The sequence below is a fragment of the Pseudomyrmex gracilis genome, unplaced genomic scaffold (genome assembly GCF_002006095.1).
Source record: "Pseudomyrmex gracilis isolate BER0280 unplaced genomic scaffold, ASM200609v1 scaffold_4, whole genome shotgun sequence".
Lineage (NCBI taxonomy): Eukaryota > Metazoa > Arthropoda > Insecta > Hymenoptera > Formicidae > Pseudomyrmex > Pseudomyrmex gracilis.
Genome location: NW_018020588.1, coordinates 636,954 through 651,630, shown reverse-complemented (window position 1 = coordinate 651,630; position 14,677 = coordinate 636,954). Strand labels below are relative to the sequence as shown.

General features: G+C 37.8%; 1 protein-coding gene across 2 annotated transcripts in view; it reads left to right on the top strand.

Annotated features, from left to right (window-relative positions):
• Nucleotides 1-14,677, top strand: part of LOC109856923 (dystrophin-like protein 1) — a 59,657-nt gene that overhangs the window by 33,626 nt on the left and 11,354 nt on the right. For both annotated transcript variants that reach the window (XM_020432706.1, XM_020432698.1), the window contains exon 2: nt 12,489-12,685. In XM_020432706.1, coding sequence (XP_020288295.1) covers nt 12,489-12,685 — 197 coding nt within the window. The remainder of the gene's footprint in view (nt 1-12,488; nt 12,686-14,677) is intronic.

Below are 14,677 nucleotides of genomic sequence, written 5' to 3'. Positions count from 1 at the left end.
ACTTCGTTTTGGCGATACGGAATCGATCGAAGTGATTCGTTCGACCGAGCTTGGCGACGATATTTCTCTTCGGCGAAATACATGCCGTATTGGAAAGATTGCCGAATAACTATTAACAAGTTAGTTACTATTAACTATGTGAAACACAGCACAGTATTTTTTTTTTAATAAAAACAATTGTGGCAGTAGATTTGATTGAAGATGAAAAATATATATTTTTTCTCTCACTCGTATAATATATTTAATTATAATTAATATTGATATACCGACTATGTTTTTTTTATTTATTGTGTTATTGCCTTAAAATTTGAACATCGTGCGTATGCTCTCCCGTAATTTAAAACTCTTTTTCAAAATATATGCATACGCTAGTTTAATAGGATAATTAACGCGTCACTCGAGACCACACTAATTACGAAGGTAAATTCAGAACTACGTAGATACAAAGTTTGTTTGGTCGCATATGCGAATGATCGATTATACTTATTCCTGACACGTTTGTAATTTCGTTTAATAATATCTTTGGTAGTAACGCGCAGCAAAAAAAAAAAAAAAAAAACACGAAAGCACAGCTCGATCGAGAGAAAGGAGAACTAAAAGAGGAAATAGCTGCCCAACGAAGGGAAAAATCCTTTTGGTGTCCTCTCACACAAAACGAGAGAAGGAGAAATTGCTTCTCGCGAATAGTATTGTCTGGATTTTTTCCCTCAGGACAGTTTTTTTTTTTTTTCGGATCCTTTTTGAAATTTGGTTGCAAATTTATGAAAAATCTTATTATTTTTTAAAGGAAAGACAACAAAAAGACACGGTATTCACGCTCGACAGGAGAGTCACGTAGCCGATGATGCGGCTTGTATTCGATAACAATTATATTTTTCAAAATAAGGAAATAATTTGTTAAATATATAGTTCTTAAAAAAATTCATTGTGGGTTTGGACCGGTCCGTATTAAAACAGGTACCTGTATTGATGCGATATCTGTATCGATACGAGTATCTGTATCGATACGGGTATTTTATATTTAACAATTTGATTGCCAACCAAATCAGATACGAGAATATATGAAACTTTTCTTTAACGTTACCCAGAGCTAACGGCGTGAACGTAAAAAATTTTTGTAACATTTTTATTTTTTATATGAGGTTCCGTTACTTTTTTCTTGTTTGTATTTAGTTCTTATATTTTTTAACTATACAAAACGTGTATCACCAAGAGTATACATTTCCATTACAATACATATGTATTCAAACTTAAGAACAGAAAGAAATTTTTTAGCCTATGCTACATAGTCTTATACACATTTCAAACACATACATGAACAGGTGTGTATATACATATATATATGCAATATAGATATACACGTGTAATTCAAAAGATAGTCGAATAGTTGTTTTGAGCCAGTATAACGGCTTCTCCGGCTCTCTAAAGATTAATGCTACAATATTTCAAATATCTCCGACTCTGCATTTTTGCGCATTTCACATCTTTCAATGAGACATCCTCGACCTCGCACGGTCATAAAAACAAAGCGACATATCTTGCGAGAACGCCTGTAAATTTTAAGGAACTATTTTCCGCGAAAATAGGGTCGCGTCCCCGTCAAAAAGCACCGGTACATATATACCGGTAAATATTTCTACATTTTCACGAAATAAGGTCGGGTCTGCCCGCTCCCTCGTATCTTCGCTCGTATCTCACGTTTTGCATCTTTCATACCCTTAAATCGAGCACGGTCGAACGTGCGCCGGAGAGCGAGATTAATTATCCAGCTGCGAGATATACCTTCCACGGATGCCCGAGGGAACACTCAGCTTCCTTTATTCGTGGTTCGCTAAATCCACGGAAACAGACGCGAAAGTCGGGACAAACTTAGCTCGCGCGCGCCTCAAGTCGGGCGCGCGAACTTCCGGAAAACAAGAGCGACAAAACTTGCGTCTCGTCTCAGCGAGCATCGCGAGAGTTTGATTCGAGTTATTCATCGTACTTGTCAAGAACGACATCACAATTACGATATCGCAGTAATCAATTTCAAAGGAATCGCCTAGCGAATTACACGTCGAGCAGAAAAGTGATTCAAGATTTGATAATATGACAAAAAATTTATGCCAATAATTAAGCTAATAAAAATACGTTTGTTCTCGCGTATTTCTATAATTCCGTTAGTACATCCACTGTCTTTATTATATTACATATATTTTATACAATTATTACTTGCGTTAATTATTTCTAAGGATTGTGAAAAATTACGCTCGGTACGCGACAATATCGGGTCAAATGTATAGAGGCAGAATATGTATTTTTTAATTATATTCGCGAAAGAACTTGCTTTCACCGCACGAGTGCAATTAGACCGGCCGCTAACGCGACTTTGAAAAGTTCGTTTCGCTATACCATCGAGTGGTACGATGTTCTTTTCCTTTGTACTTACACTACACCATGCGGATAATAAAAGTAGCAATCAGTTTAACCTTTGGTTGGTTTATTTTTTAAGGGAGCAAAATCTTTTCGCGGTTAAAAATAGCTTTGAAACTAAAAGCGGATAAAAAAAGGTTTAAATTATCGCGTACACAAGTTGATAATTAATGCATTTTTCTCGATCGTTTCTTGCTTGCCGTTAAGAGTTTGATTAAAGCGATTTTTCTCCGATTTTTCATTATCAAAAATTAATTCGAACTGATACGATTGCTCCGGTTTTGTATCCAGTGCAGAATCTGCTTCGTTGGGAAGATTTTTAAACTAATAATTTATAAATTATCAATTATAATATCTTTATTCTTACTGTCTCTGCGAAAAATCGTGAATCTATGAATTTGTATTTGTATCATCAAGTAGAGGAGGTTACTCGCACATTTATTATCTCGTTAAAATCTTGCTTATTTTATTAAAAAATATCATTAAAATAATAAAATTGGCGAAGTGTCGCGCAAAAATTCATGAAAAAATCATTAAAAGACCAACTACAACGATGTCGCCCGTATTGTCACTCTCTTGCACAAAAGCCTGTCATTTTCTCGGTTTGCATATTTTTAATTAGTCACGAAGAACGCGGCCTGTGTTTTCGTTGACACGAATGAAATTAGTATGTTAACGCGACTTTAAAAAGTTTGCGAGAGAGAAAGAGAGAGAGAGAGAGAGAGAGAGAAAGAGCAAGTGGAAGAGATGCGTTTCTCCTGCGGCTTGTGGATGTGCACACTCGCTTTTGTTCCGCTCGCATAATCAAGGGAAGTGCAGAGGCGCTATTGCAAGCATGCCGGATGCGCAGCATTGAGGTTTCCTTATCTCGTAGCAAACACTCTACGAGAGAGAGAGAGAGAGAGAATGTGTGTGTGTGTATAAGGCACAGAAGCGACGTATCGACGATCGATTCGTTCACAAATGGAATATCTAGATGGACCTTCACAATATATATTTATATATATATATATTTCAATTGTGCACAATATATTTCGCTCAAATTTATATTTATATATTAAAAGAGAAAAAGAATATTCTTTGTAGAATGTAAATTATCTTGAGATCGATCAATGCAGAATTTATTCTTTTATGGAAAAAGTTTGATGGACACTCGTTACTTTTGTCGCGGATGTTTTTTTTTTTTTTTTTTACTCTTATTTAAATTTCAGATTTGCTTCCAAATTATAAAAGTGTTCTTGAAGCACTTTGAAAGAATTTTAACTGTGTATTCTTTGTTTTCCTCTTAACATGGTAATTACACATTTCACAAATAACTTTTTTTAATGAAAAAAAGATCTTTCTCAATAGTTACTCAATTAATTCTCGATTTTTTTTTATAATAAATGCGACGCCGAAGGGTGCTTCTCTGTATAATTCGTCGTCTGAGAACCAATTTACATTTGCGTATAAACATGAACGACAGTGCTTTTGCCGCGACTGAAGTCAGCGCTCATGGTAAAACGTACGAACGGCCTCTTATGCACGACCAAGTCGCTCCATTACTCTTTCCCGTATAATAACCTCGTAAAGTAGGGAAACTGCGAAAAGCCGCTAAAATTAAGGCACCGCGCGGCGAATGACGACGACGGCAAATCAAGGCGTCCCAGTCTCCATTACGTTTTAAATGTGCCTCTCCCGCAGAAGAGCGAAAGAGAGAGAGAAAGAGAAAGGCGAGGGTTGATTTCACCACCGGTGTGTGGCCATTTACACAAACTGCCATTTCATTCTTGTTGCGCTATTTCGTTGAAATCGTAATGTTTAAAATACTGTGCTCTTTTCGTCTGTCGTACACAAGACGTAGTTTCGATCGTTTTAATACGAAATACAATATAAAGTCAATTGCATCATTCAATATATTTATATATACTGCAAGTGTCCTAGAAAATATAAAATATGCTAAACTAAAAATATATGCATTAACGAATAAGAAGCTTTATTCTCGCGTAATGAAGAGAGTTTTTTAATTTGAATTTATATTGCTGTAAAAATCACAAAACATATATATATATATGTACATATATATTCATGCACACATACATACATATATATATATATATATTCCTTTTCTGTAAATATTTTATACTTTGCAATATTAAAGAATATATAAAAACGGCGCACTCGCGAATTGCACATTCACCCGTGCAATAACTGCTTCGCTTATTTTTTTAAATTAATGAAATCACAAGAGTGCAAATACCTGCAAAGGGCGATGGCTGGTGTACGGCGCACAAAGTTTCACAATTAAAAGTTTTGTCGGGCGTAAAGCGTGTATACACGTATATACATGTATATGTATATGTATATATATATATATATACATATACATGTATATGTATATGTATATATATATATATATATATATATATGTATATATACTGTATCGCACGAATAATTTATGCGCAGAAATCCAGTTCGATCCCCGTGGATATATGCGCCAACCTCAGGTTTACGAGGTGGAAAAAGCCATGAATATTTTACGTTCGCCTGAAACGGTACGCCACTGTATTCGAACGAATCGACTACACGATTTGTTTGAACCAAGACTATTTGTAGATGATTGTACTTTTTTATTTATTCAACGATCCGATTGTTCATACCTCAGTATTTCTCTCTCCTCGTTCGTTCCTGGAAATCCCAGGCAGACTCAAGAACACTTCTGGTCGCCGTATCTTCCCAATGATAATTAACTGCCGGTTCGTTGCAATTACGTTGTAGCAGCAGCTACTTCGCATGTTAATTGCAAAAAACTCACGATTGTAACTTTAAATTTCGAAGTTTTCGATTTTTCTCTCTTTTTCTCTCTCTCTCTCTCTCTTTCTTCTTTTGGGAGGATGCCGAATCATCGTTGTTAGCTTTTTATGCGCACGAAGAAGCACAGTTGCGCACGTAATCGGCGGAAAAATTGCGTATTTTCTATCGAGGAACCGTAATACGTAAATATGCAAACGCGATTACAGCTTGCGCGCGCGGTTGTTTTATGAGGTGGAAAAAAGCTATGAATGCTTTATCGTGAGAAATGCCGCTGGTCTATACCACGAGCAAATCGGGCGTGAGCACGACGACGACGACGAGAGATAGCTTCACCTGAGGAATATATGGAACTATACGTACAAAGAATGTCATATATGCTAAACTTCTTTTCGTATTATATTTTATTAATTTCTTTTTTAACTTAAAAGTAAAGTCTGTAAATATTACACTCACTCCTCTTTCTTTCTCTTTTGTTGTTTATATTTTAGTTTCTTTATAAGATTTACTTTTCTTTCTTCAAGTGTTAGGAATTGTTCTTAAGTTTGTGTTGATAAATCCAAAAACAATTATAAAGACGTCACGTACAGATTGTTTGCGCAAAACAAATAAAAAAGCTTCTCTCTTTATCTATCTCTAAAACGTTTTGACTATATTTTTAGTCATCTTTAGAAAAAAATTAGTTATATAAACACAAATGAGAGATACTGTATAGTAAATAAAATTTTTTAATATAAATTTTAATTTAAAAAACTTGTTTTGTGGTCAGAAATAAAAAACCAAGTTATAAACATAAATGATAGATACTATACAGTGAATAAATTTTTTTAACATAAATTTTAATTAAAACGAATATTTTTTTTATATTAACCTTATGATATTTTAGAGAGAATTTTAGTATGTATGTTTTTTTTTATTATGTTGTCTAAATTATCTAATTTAATTCTCAAATTTCTACGCTTATTCTAATTGCACAGCTTATTGTGTTTGATTTATATTTTCCATTAATTTAATTTATATTTACGGAAAACATTTTGAGCCACTTCGTTTATTTATGGTGAAGCACGTTTCTCGTGCAAAGCACGAGATACACTCTATCTCGCTACTGGGGATAAATAAAAAGCGACATCCTCGCCGCCATCACCTTGTTCGAATAGAGTGCGGTTTACTGCTGCACAGTTAGGTGTATTTCCCGGGTTCATCCTCCGTTTCGCCGGAAATAAAGATCCCGAGTTTATTGAGCTCCCCCGTTTTAGTCGACGGCGATTCACCTCTTCGCTGTCGTGAAAAACGACACGACTTATAGCTTTGGAAGCTTTATGTCGATCTGAAGATTCGCCATTCGCATTTCAATTACAGCAGCAGAGAACGCTTCAGCGATGTGCTTATTTTTATAGTAGACAAAAAAAAATAGTAAAAAATAGTAAAAAATAGTAAAAATCTTTTGGCTTTCTTAAATTAAATTGCATAATTGAGATTGCGATAAAAGAGGAAAACAAATTGATTAAAAATTGAGTATAGGATAAAAATTATGACAAAAATTAGATAGACCTAATAGAGAGGTTTAAATTGGAATAAAAATCGGCTTTTGGCATAAAAACCTTACGATTCCGAGCGAAAGTCAAACTGGTATCTAATATCGCGCCGGACGACCTGTTCGATCTTCTTCTGAACAGCTCTTCTCTTTGTCTCCGTCTAAGCTCTGTTCGTAAAGTGGAAATCCCTCGGGGACACATATCGGACGAAGCTGTATTTTACCCATAATGTAAGGATCTCGACGGACGGTTAAATTCTGTCTGAATTTCTCACAGAGCAAAGTTCGTAAATCAGATCGATCTGAAAAAAGATCTCGGATTTACTCGCACTCAGAGAGACACGGGTTGTTGCGCGCGAAAATAAAAAAAAAAAACGAACTTGTGCGTTGCGTGTTAAGAAAAATAAAAGGGTATAAAAGCGTAAAATATCATGTTCTTGCATTTTCGTCGCCGTAAACAATCTTGTTAAAGAGGACGGAGAGATTTGATGCGTATACGCTCAGAGTTTGGAGGCCAATTTCCGCCGATCCAATTTCGCCGATTGCACAGAACCGCCGGTATTGTTTGCAACGCCCGGACGTTTACACGCGATTACTATGCGACTCGCCGCCACCGCCAGCCAGCATCTCGAAACACATTTGGTCGCATGCATAAAACGGCGAGGATATTCTCGCTCTTATCGATGCAAATGCGTGCTAACGCTGTGTTACAGCAATTGCTCGTACGATCGAAGTAAATGCATTTGTCCATTTGTAGGAACATGTGTGAAATCTGAGCGCGGAAAAAATAAATAAAACTACTCTTTCTCTCTTTTTTTATTCACAGATTTGCGAAGTGTAAAAGGCGAGATAAAGAAACACGCGTCGCTTGTCGATAATTCCTCCGAGCTTTACGGGATTTAAAACCGTATGATTTTGCGCAGGAAACAAAATTTCATGTATGAGAGTGTTCATGTATGAGAATAAAACGCGAAATATATCCAGCGATTGTGGTGTGTATATGTGTGTGTGTGTGTGTTGCAGAATGAAAATACATACCGATACGGATACACGCGTAGCTCTTCGGCTGGAAAGCCGTATTCAATAGAAATTCTATGGTGGATCACCGTCAACGGAAATGCGAAATCGCGCTCTCGTTCGTTCGTCTCGTTGCAACTGCAGCCGCCTCGTTACCTCTCTTTCTCGCCGCGTTTTCCGTCTTTACAACACAGCGCGCGGAGCATTCATTGATCCGCAAGCTACCCGGTATTAAGAGCGCAGTGAGCGCGCGTCGGATATTTTTCTTTTTTGGCGAGCGCGACGATGGAAGACATTTAATCCCGATAATCCCTTACGCGCGAGCTGCGCGGAACACATACATTTTGTTTTTTTTTTTAATATTTTTTGACACAAATTTGTTTTTTCACTGAATCTCATTTCGCATTTATTCGAATTACGAGAAAGCTTGTCATCCTTTGTATTTTTCTCCGTGCATAAATTTTCCAATGCTTCATTTCACATAGAGAAAACGATACTTTTTAAAATAGAAGTTGGAATTTTTCTAGAACGAGAAGTAAAATTCCTTTTAACGACCAATGAGTCTAAATTTTTCGAGATTTAACCTTAATCCTGTAAACATTTTTTTTTAAGTATATATCCTGTAAATCCTAGAACATTTATGTCCGACGCAATTTTGTTTACTGGTTAAAATGTTGCAAAAACTCTGTAAAAATTCATGGGGCTTTATTCAACGTTTTAAACTAAACAGATAACATTAGTTTTGATATATTTTTTGTTGTGTTTTTAGAAATTCTTTCACTAAATATTTAATAAGATTTTTTTATTTTCAAGAATCACTCGGACATTAACGTCCGGAGTTTACGGAATTAGGATTAAAAACCTTACGTTACGTATGTGATATTTTTGTATCGCATTGTTGCTATATATCTTATTAACTTGACAAATATATATATTTTATTTCACGAAACCGGCCCACTGGTCTCGCGACCTGATATTTCTCATCGTCCAGCATGTAAGTCTGCGAATCCACGAACGAATTCGCAAGAAAGCTCGCGGTGTTAGAGCGAGAGGAGAGAAGAACATCAATTCCATTCCTATCGTTCTGGAGCGGTATGCATTGAACACGAGAGAAGAAAATCTCGTTGGCGCGCAACGAGCCCGAGGAACGAAGTTTCTCCTCTCCTTCATCCCCGGTTAACTCCCGCGCGTATACACCGGACGAATCAGACCGGAAGCGAGGAAGAAATAAAAGAGAGGCGCACGCGTCACGGCCGCGCGGAATATCTCGCGCGCGCTAAAAGGTTGCCGACAAAGATTTTATTTGCAGCGTTTCATAATACCGAACCAACTTTTCGTCTATATTTGAACTAAGCGAAAGAGAGACTCGCTTTTCCCACATTGCGCTCGTTGCGTCGCTGATGCAAATGCATCGCCGTGATGAGCGCAGTACTTATTAATAAATTCGCGCACGCGGAAAAATCGCTTTCGAATCAAACGAAACCAGCGAATCCAAGGTAGTTACATACATTGCGTGCGCTCTCTCAATTTTTCGAATGGTTAATTCCTCGCCCTCTAACATACAATTAGTCGCTCCACAGCCGTTACACTAATTACTGAAAAACTCGAGGTAATTGGCCCAATTCCAAGTTGTCTGCGTTTTCAAGGCGAGAAAGGACGTCCTCGCAAATTGCTTTCGCTTGAGAAAAAAAAAAAAGAAGTAAAAGAGAAAGAGAGAGAGAGAGAGAGAGAGGGAAAGCTATGACAGGAAACTTCTTCAGTTTGCAGGATAAAGCGAGCCTCAAGATCTTTTCCATCTTCAAGCGGCAAAAGTTGCACGCTTCTCTCGGTGGGTCTTCCACTATCTTGTATGCGCATAAAAACTTGCGAATCGACGAGATACTTTCGTATCGAAGTGCCTTGTAAAACCGCCATAACTTTGTCGTTCTTAAAGCTCGCGCATTTAAGTGGAAATTTATACAGGGTGTCAAAGAGAAGTTCGAAGGCATTTATAGGTCGATTTTAACGGTCGTAAATTCTCATACAAAATCAATTAACAGTTCGCGTAACTTTATCATTAAAACTTCTTCTTCCGAGAAATGGAATGAATTTACTAGACATTCTGGAAATGCTCTTGACACACTCGTCGTCGTTGGCTTTATAGATGGAATTTTAGAGACGTTCACCATACATATCGGTTTTTCACACGCTTCGTCGCGCCGGATGGAAGCGGTTCGCATAAATTTTCAGCGCCGGATGGCGCTGTGTTTCCGTCAGCGGCGTCGTCGCGCGCGGAATAGCTTTCACGTAGTGCCCCGTCAACGCGCCCGTTGAAATATTAAAATACTCGTCGATCGCGCGCGGGGGCTCCAAAGTCAATTCTTCTTATTCTCTGGAAGAGAACATCCGTGGAATATATAAATTTCTCGTCCCGGTCTAAATTCATCACATCCCGGTCTGAGTTCCGCCGTGTCGGAAGTAACGGATGTTTCTCTCCGGAAAATATCGCGCAAAAAGAATCAATTATAATGTAAAGACCAATGTGTAGTTTTACAGGAAATATTTTTTCACGTAAATTGTATAAAATATGCACATTTAATAATTTATAATAATAATAACTTTTTTAAAAAGCACAAATAATGATAACAAAGTAATGATGAAAAAAACTATATATAAATTTGTTAAATGACGTGGCAGCAGCTGAGAAGCTGTTCTTATTGGCCTAACCAATTAACAGTAATACAAAAAAAAATAACAATTAGAAAATGATGACTTAAAGCATATAAGATACATTTGGAAAACGGTTGTTGCAAATTATTTCTGATAAAAGATGCAGCAACCGTACGAAATCCAGCTATCCTTTCGAATTGACTTAACAAATTCAAATGTTTCAACGTATTATTTTATTATCACAAAACGTTTCGACTCTTTTAAATTTGTTGAGAACGATATCCTTTCGAAAATCCATCTTTTACATAAAAAAAGCAATTTCTTTTTTGTACGAAAGTTTATTGTAGCGCGTAGTCGCCACTTTTATTGTAAAAATCAGGCAGAACCATTTACACAGACGTTAGGAGACATTTGCTAAAGATTGATAGTCCGTGATACGAAGAAAAAACCTACGCAGGAAGTGCTCATTGACAAATTGATACAAATGGGTTCAGCGAGTACTCGAGTTTCCTGCGCTCTCGTGTCTCCTCCCACGTTCCACGATTTGCGGAAACGCCTACTGCCTATTTTTATCTGCCAACAGTAAATTACGAGTACTTGCGCGTACACATTGAGAAACATTTTTGTACATGTGTGTGTGTGTGTATATAAAATACATAAAATCTCTTATAGAATCAATTTTTAAGTACTTGGAAAGTACTTGAAGAATCTCTAATTGAGAGAGAATATATATGTTATTGAGAAGACACTCTTTATACAATTGTGATAGCTTTCTTCCATCGAACTGCTCGATTTATATTTCAACTTTTTTATTCTTTCGATCGATTTGCGAGGAGCTGCGAGTCAAAGTGGAAAAGTCGGGTGCGTATTGTCGCGGTAGCGTAGAAAACTTTTGATGTATTGCGAGACTCGCTAACTTCCTTAGCCTTAAAGGAATACATTTCTTTAAAAGAAATATCGTGCGTGTGTGCGCGCGCGTGTGTATTGGAATCGCGCGAGACTCGATTTTCTTTTCTTGATCGAGAGACGTCCCGGCACGTCACAAGTGGTAACGAGTTTTCGCCGCTTTTACAGAATTGTTCCGCGAGTAAAGTTCTGCATCCGACAATATAACTCGGCACTCGCGAACTTGCAGACTTTTCCGCAGCAACACACAGCCATTCTATTGATACTATTTTGAAAACTTACGACAAAGACAAATTGCGATGATAGAACTATTTCGCGCGCGCGCGAATTTTCTTCCAGAAGTCAGATTGTCTTTTATTCCATTCTGCGACATTATAATTCACGTCAAGAAAATAATGAATTCTTTTTTTTAGAATGTTTTATTTCCACGAATTTTTTATCAATTTTCTATAACACACATAGATTTTCTTTTGTTATTTAAATGCTTCTGGTTTTGCATTTTTATTAAATCAAAGCTTGCATCGTGCGTCGATGTTACCGCATTATTGTGATTTATCGATTTGCGAAGTAACCATTACTAATCATTCGACGAGTTTCGGATTGTGGGAAGAGAGAGAAAGAGAGACTCTCCAGGCGATATGTGCCATATACATACACCTGACACATCTATTATTGCTACACACGCGCGGCTATTCCCGTCACGGAGTAGACAGACAACGAGGTTGGCTTATGTGGTTGCACAGACTCGGACTAATGTTACGTCGGTCATCCGCCTTTCTCGTCCATCGCAACATTTATCTTCGCCAGACTTGCGCACGTGTTTTTGATACAAGCAGCGGTTACAATCCCAATTGTTCGACTTAAACACAATCCTGTCTTTTAATTTGATAAAAGAACATTCTTTGAGTTTCCTCGAACATTCAACATTTTTAACATTAAAACAAAAAACAATGTTAATGTTTTTTTTCTTTATCGTTAATGTTTGACGTTTCCTCAAATTCACGCGATACAGAGAATATAAGTTTCGCGAGAAACATTGCGCGATGACTTAAAAATTACAGCGGCTTTTTCGAGAAGCTTTTTCACTCCGAAGAACGATTTTCTGGCAGATTAAATTGTGCGTGCGAATCGATTTTGTGTTTCAATATCACAACAAATTAACTTTATATTCAACTTCCAGAACTATGCGAGGAATGGGCGCTGGCAAACAGCCGCGAGTGCGTGGAGAGTGGTGGTTCGACGAGCACCACGCACGGGGAGGAATCCGAGGACGCGTCTGAAGCGAGGTTCACCCTCAAATATTTGGGTAGCACCCTTGTCGAGACGCCCTCGAGCGAGGAGACCACGGCGGAGGCTATCAAGACTGTGGTCACCATGGTACGTGTATACTCGAGCCTTTTCCATTACTTTCTAACATAAAGAGACTACTAATGTATTATGTTTGGAAAAAAAAATCTATTTTTGTGGACGACTCTCACTTTTGCGCAATCGAATTAAAAACAATTTTTTTTTTATGTGCGCAAAAAACTCACAGATTCATATTTTAGAGTTTATTTCAAATTTTCTGACTTTTTGAAACGCAATTTGCGCGTGACGTATTTATAACTCGTATATACGCGTTGGATGTACATGTATAACGTTGTTCAGTATTTTCAATTATTAACAAATGCGTCGCTTGTTGAAAGAGATGGGAAGAGAGACGGAGGAGGACGGAATACAGTCCGCGCCGCGGAGAGATTGCCACTGTATTATTTATCGTCAAAATTGTATCGCGTCGCGTAATTTACTTTAAACCATTTTCCCGACGCGGCCGCCGTGAAGAGAATTTAATTGAAATTGCAAGGTACTAATTCCGCGCGTAGCCGCGGCTCCGTTAATAAAGCTAATGAAAATGAATCGTGATTACTTTACGCCACGTTCACTCGTCGCTTTGTCTCTGTCGCGGCTGACGACGTTCGCCGAGCAAATTCTCTTTTCCCGTTTTTACGTACGATTATTTAACAACATCCGTATTTTGCCGACCACGGCGATGAAGATTCTATAACGCGGCAGGTCAGAGTAACGCTGCGTTTCGCGCAGTCGTTTCAAAAATGTACAGCAAAAAAAAAAAAAACGAAAAAAAACGAAAAGCGAATATACCGCGTACAAAAAACGACATTAATCAGAAACCGTTTGTTTGATCCAACTTCGGCTCATCCGTTAATTTTTTTTTTTCTCTCTCTCTCTCTCTCTCTCTCTTCGACTTTGTAAACGAAATACTATGAACGTCACTAATATTGCGCCAGACGAGATGGGTTTTTTTACCTCTTTTTTCGTTCCACTTTTGCCACAGAAATATCGCATTATACACGATTTTCATCAGAAACACGAGAGTTAACTGACGAAAAATATTTCCGACAGATTTACTGCTTTTTACCCTAACCTAATGTTATCCGTAATCAATGTAATTACGTCAAATGTTCGTCACAGTCACTGATAGCTGGTATTTGTCAAAATGATCTTTATTAAGTCTCTTTGAACACAAGCAAACCTTTCACGGACAAGTAGTAGTTCGTCCGAAGTTACGAGTGGCCGAACAATAAACTCAATTTTACATCCGGGGATACGAAGTTCTGTCTGTTTGGTTCAGCAAGCGAAAGCCTTGAATAGCGTAATCGAGAACTAAACGAGAATTTGTGCTATTTCACGGCGACTCACGAGGAGGAACATGATTAATTAATAAACGAAACTTTGCCGCGCGCGCGCGCGCGCGCGCGTCTTATATATAATTCCAATTTCGAAGCGATTACGATACCGGCGAGATTACACGAGCGACGTGGCCCGGGATTGCAGTAAGCGGTAAATGTATGTATGTACGTATTTCGGCAATTTCCGACGCAGTCATTAACGAGGAAATGCATTCGACGCAAGCGCGCAAGTTTGCTCATTTTCGCGATAAGTTTAATTTATTATTTTCACAATACATCCACGCTACACCACGCACAAATTTACCTGTCATGTAAATGCAGCAAAAATGCATCTGCAATATTCATTGCGTTTGGATTAACTGTCCGTATTGTGCTGCGCTGCTTTTTGTTTCGGCGAAAGTTTTTTTGCTATGCAACTCATGTATATCGCGTTTGCAACGTCGAAACAAACCGACTGTAGATTTTTTGCGAACGACGAACGAATCTCGATTTGTGGAGCGATTTGAAAGTTTTCCGTGAGCGCGCGCGCGCGCGGCACAGTAGTATTTCGTGTCGGAAACTTTTCAATCAAAACCTTCTTAGTCTTCGCGCTAATTGCCCCGCCGATCTCGTTCTTCTCCGATTGATTTTTTCTTTTTTTTTTTTTTTTGTATCTGTGTAATCGCGCCCGATTACTGTTCTT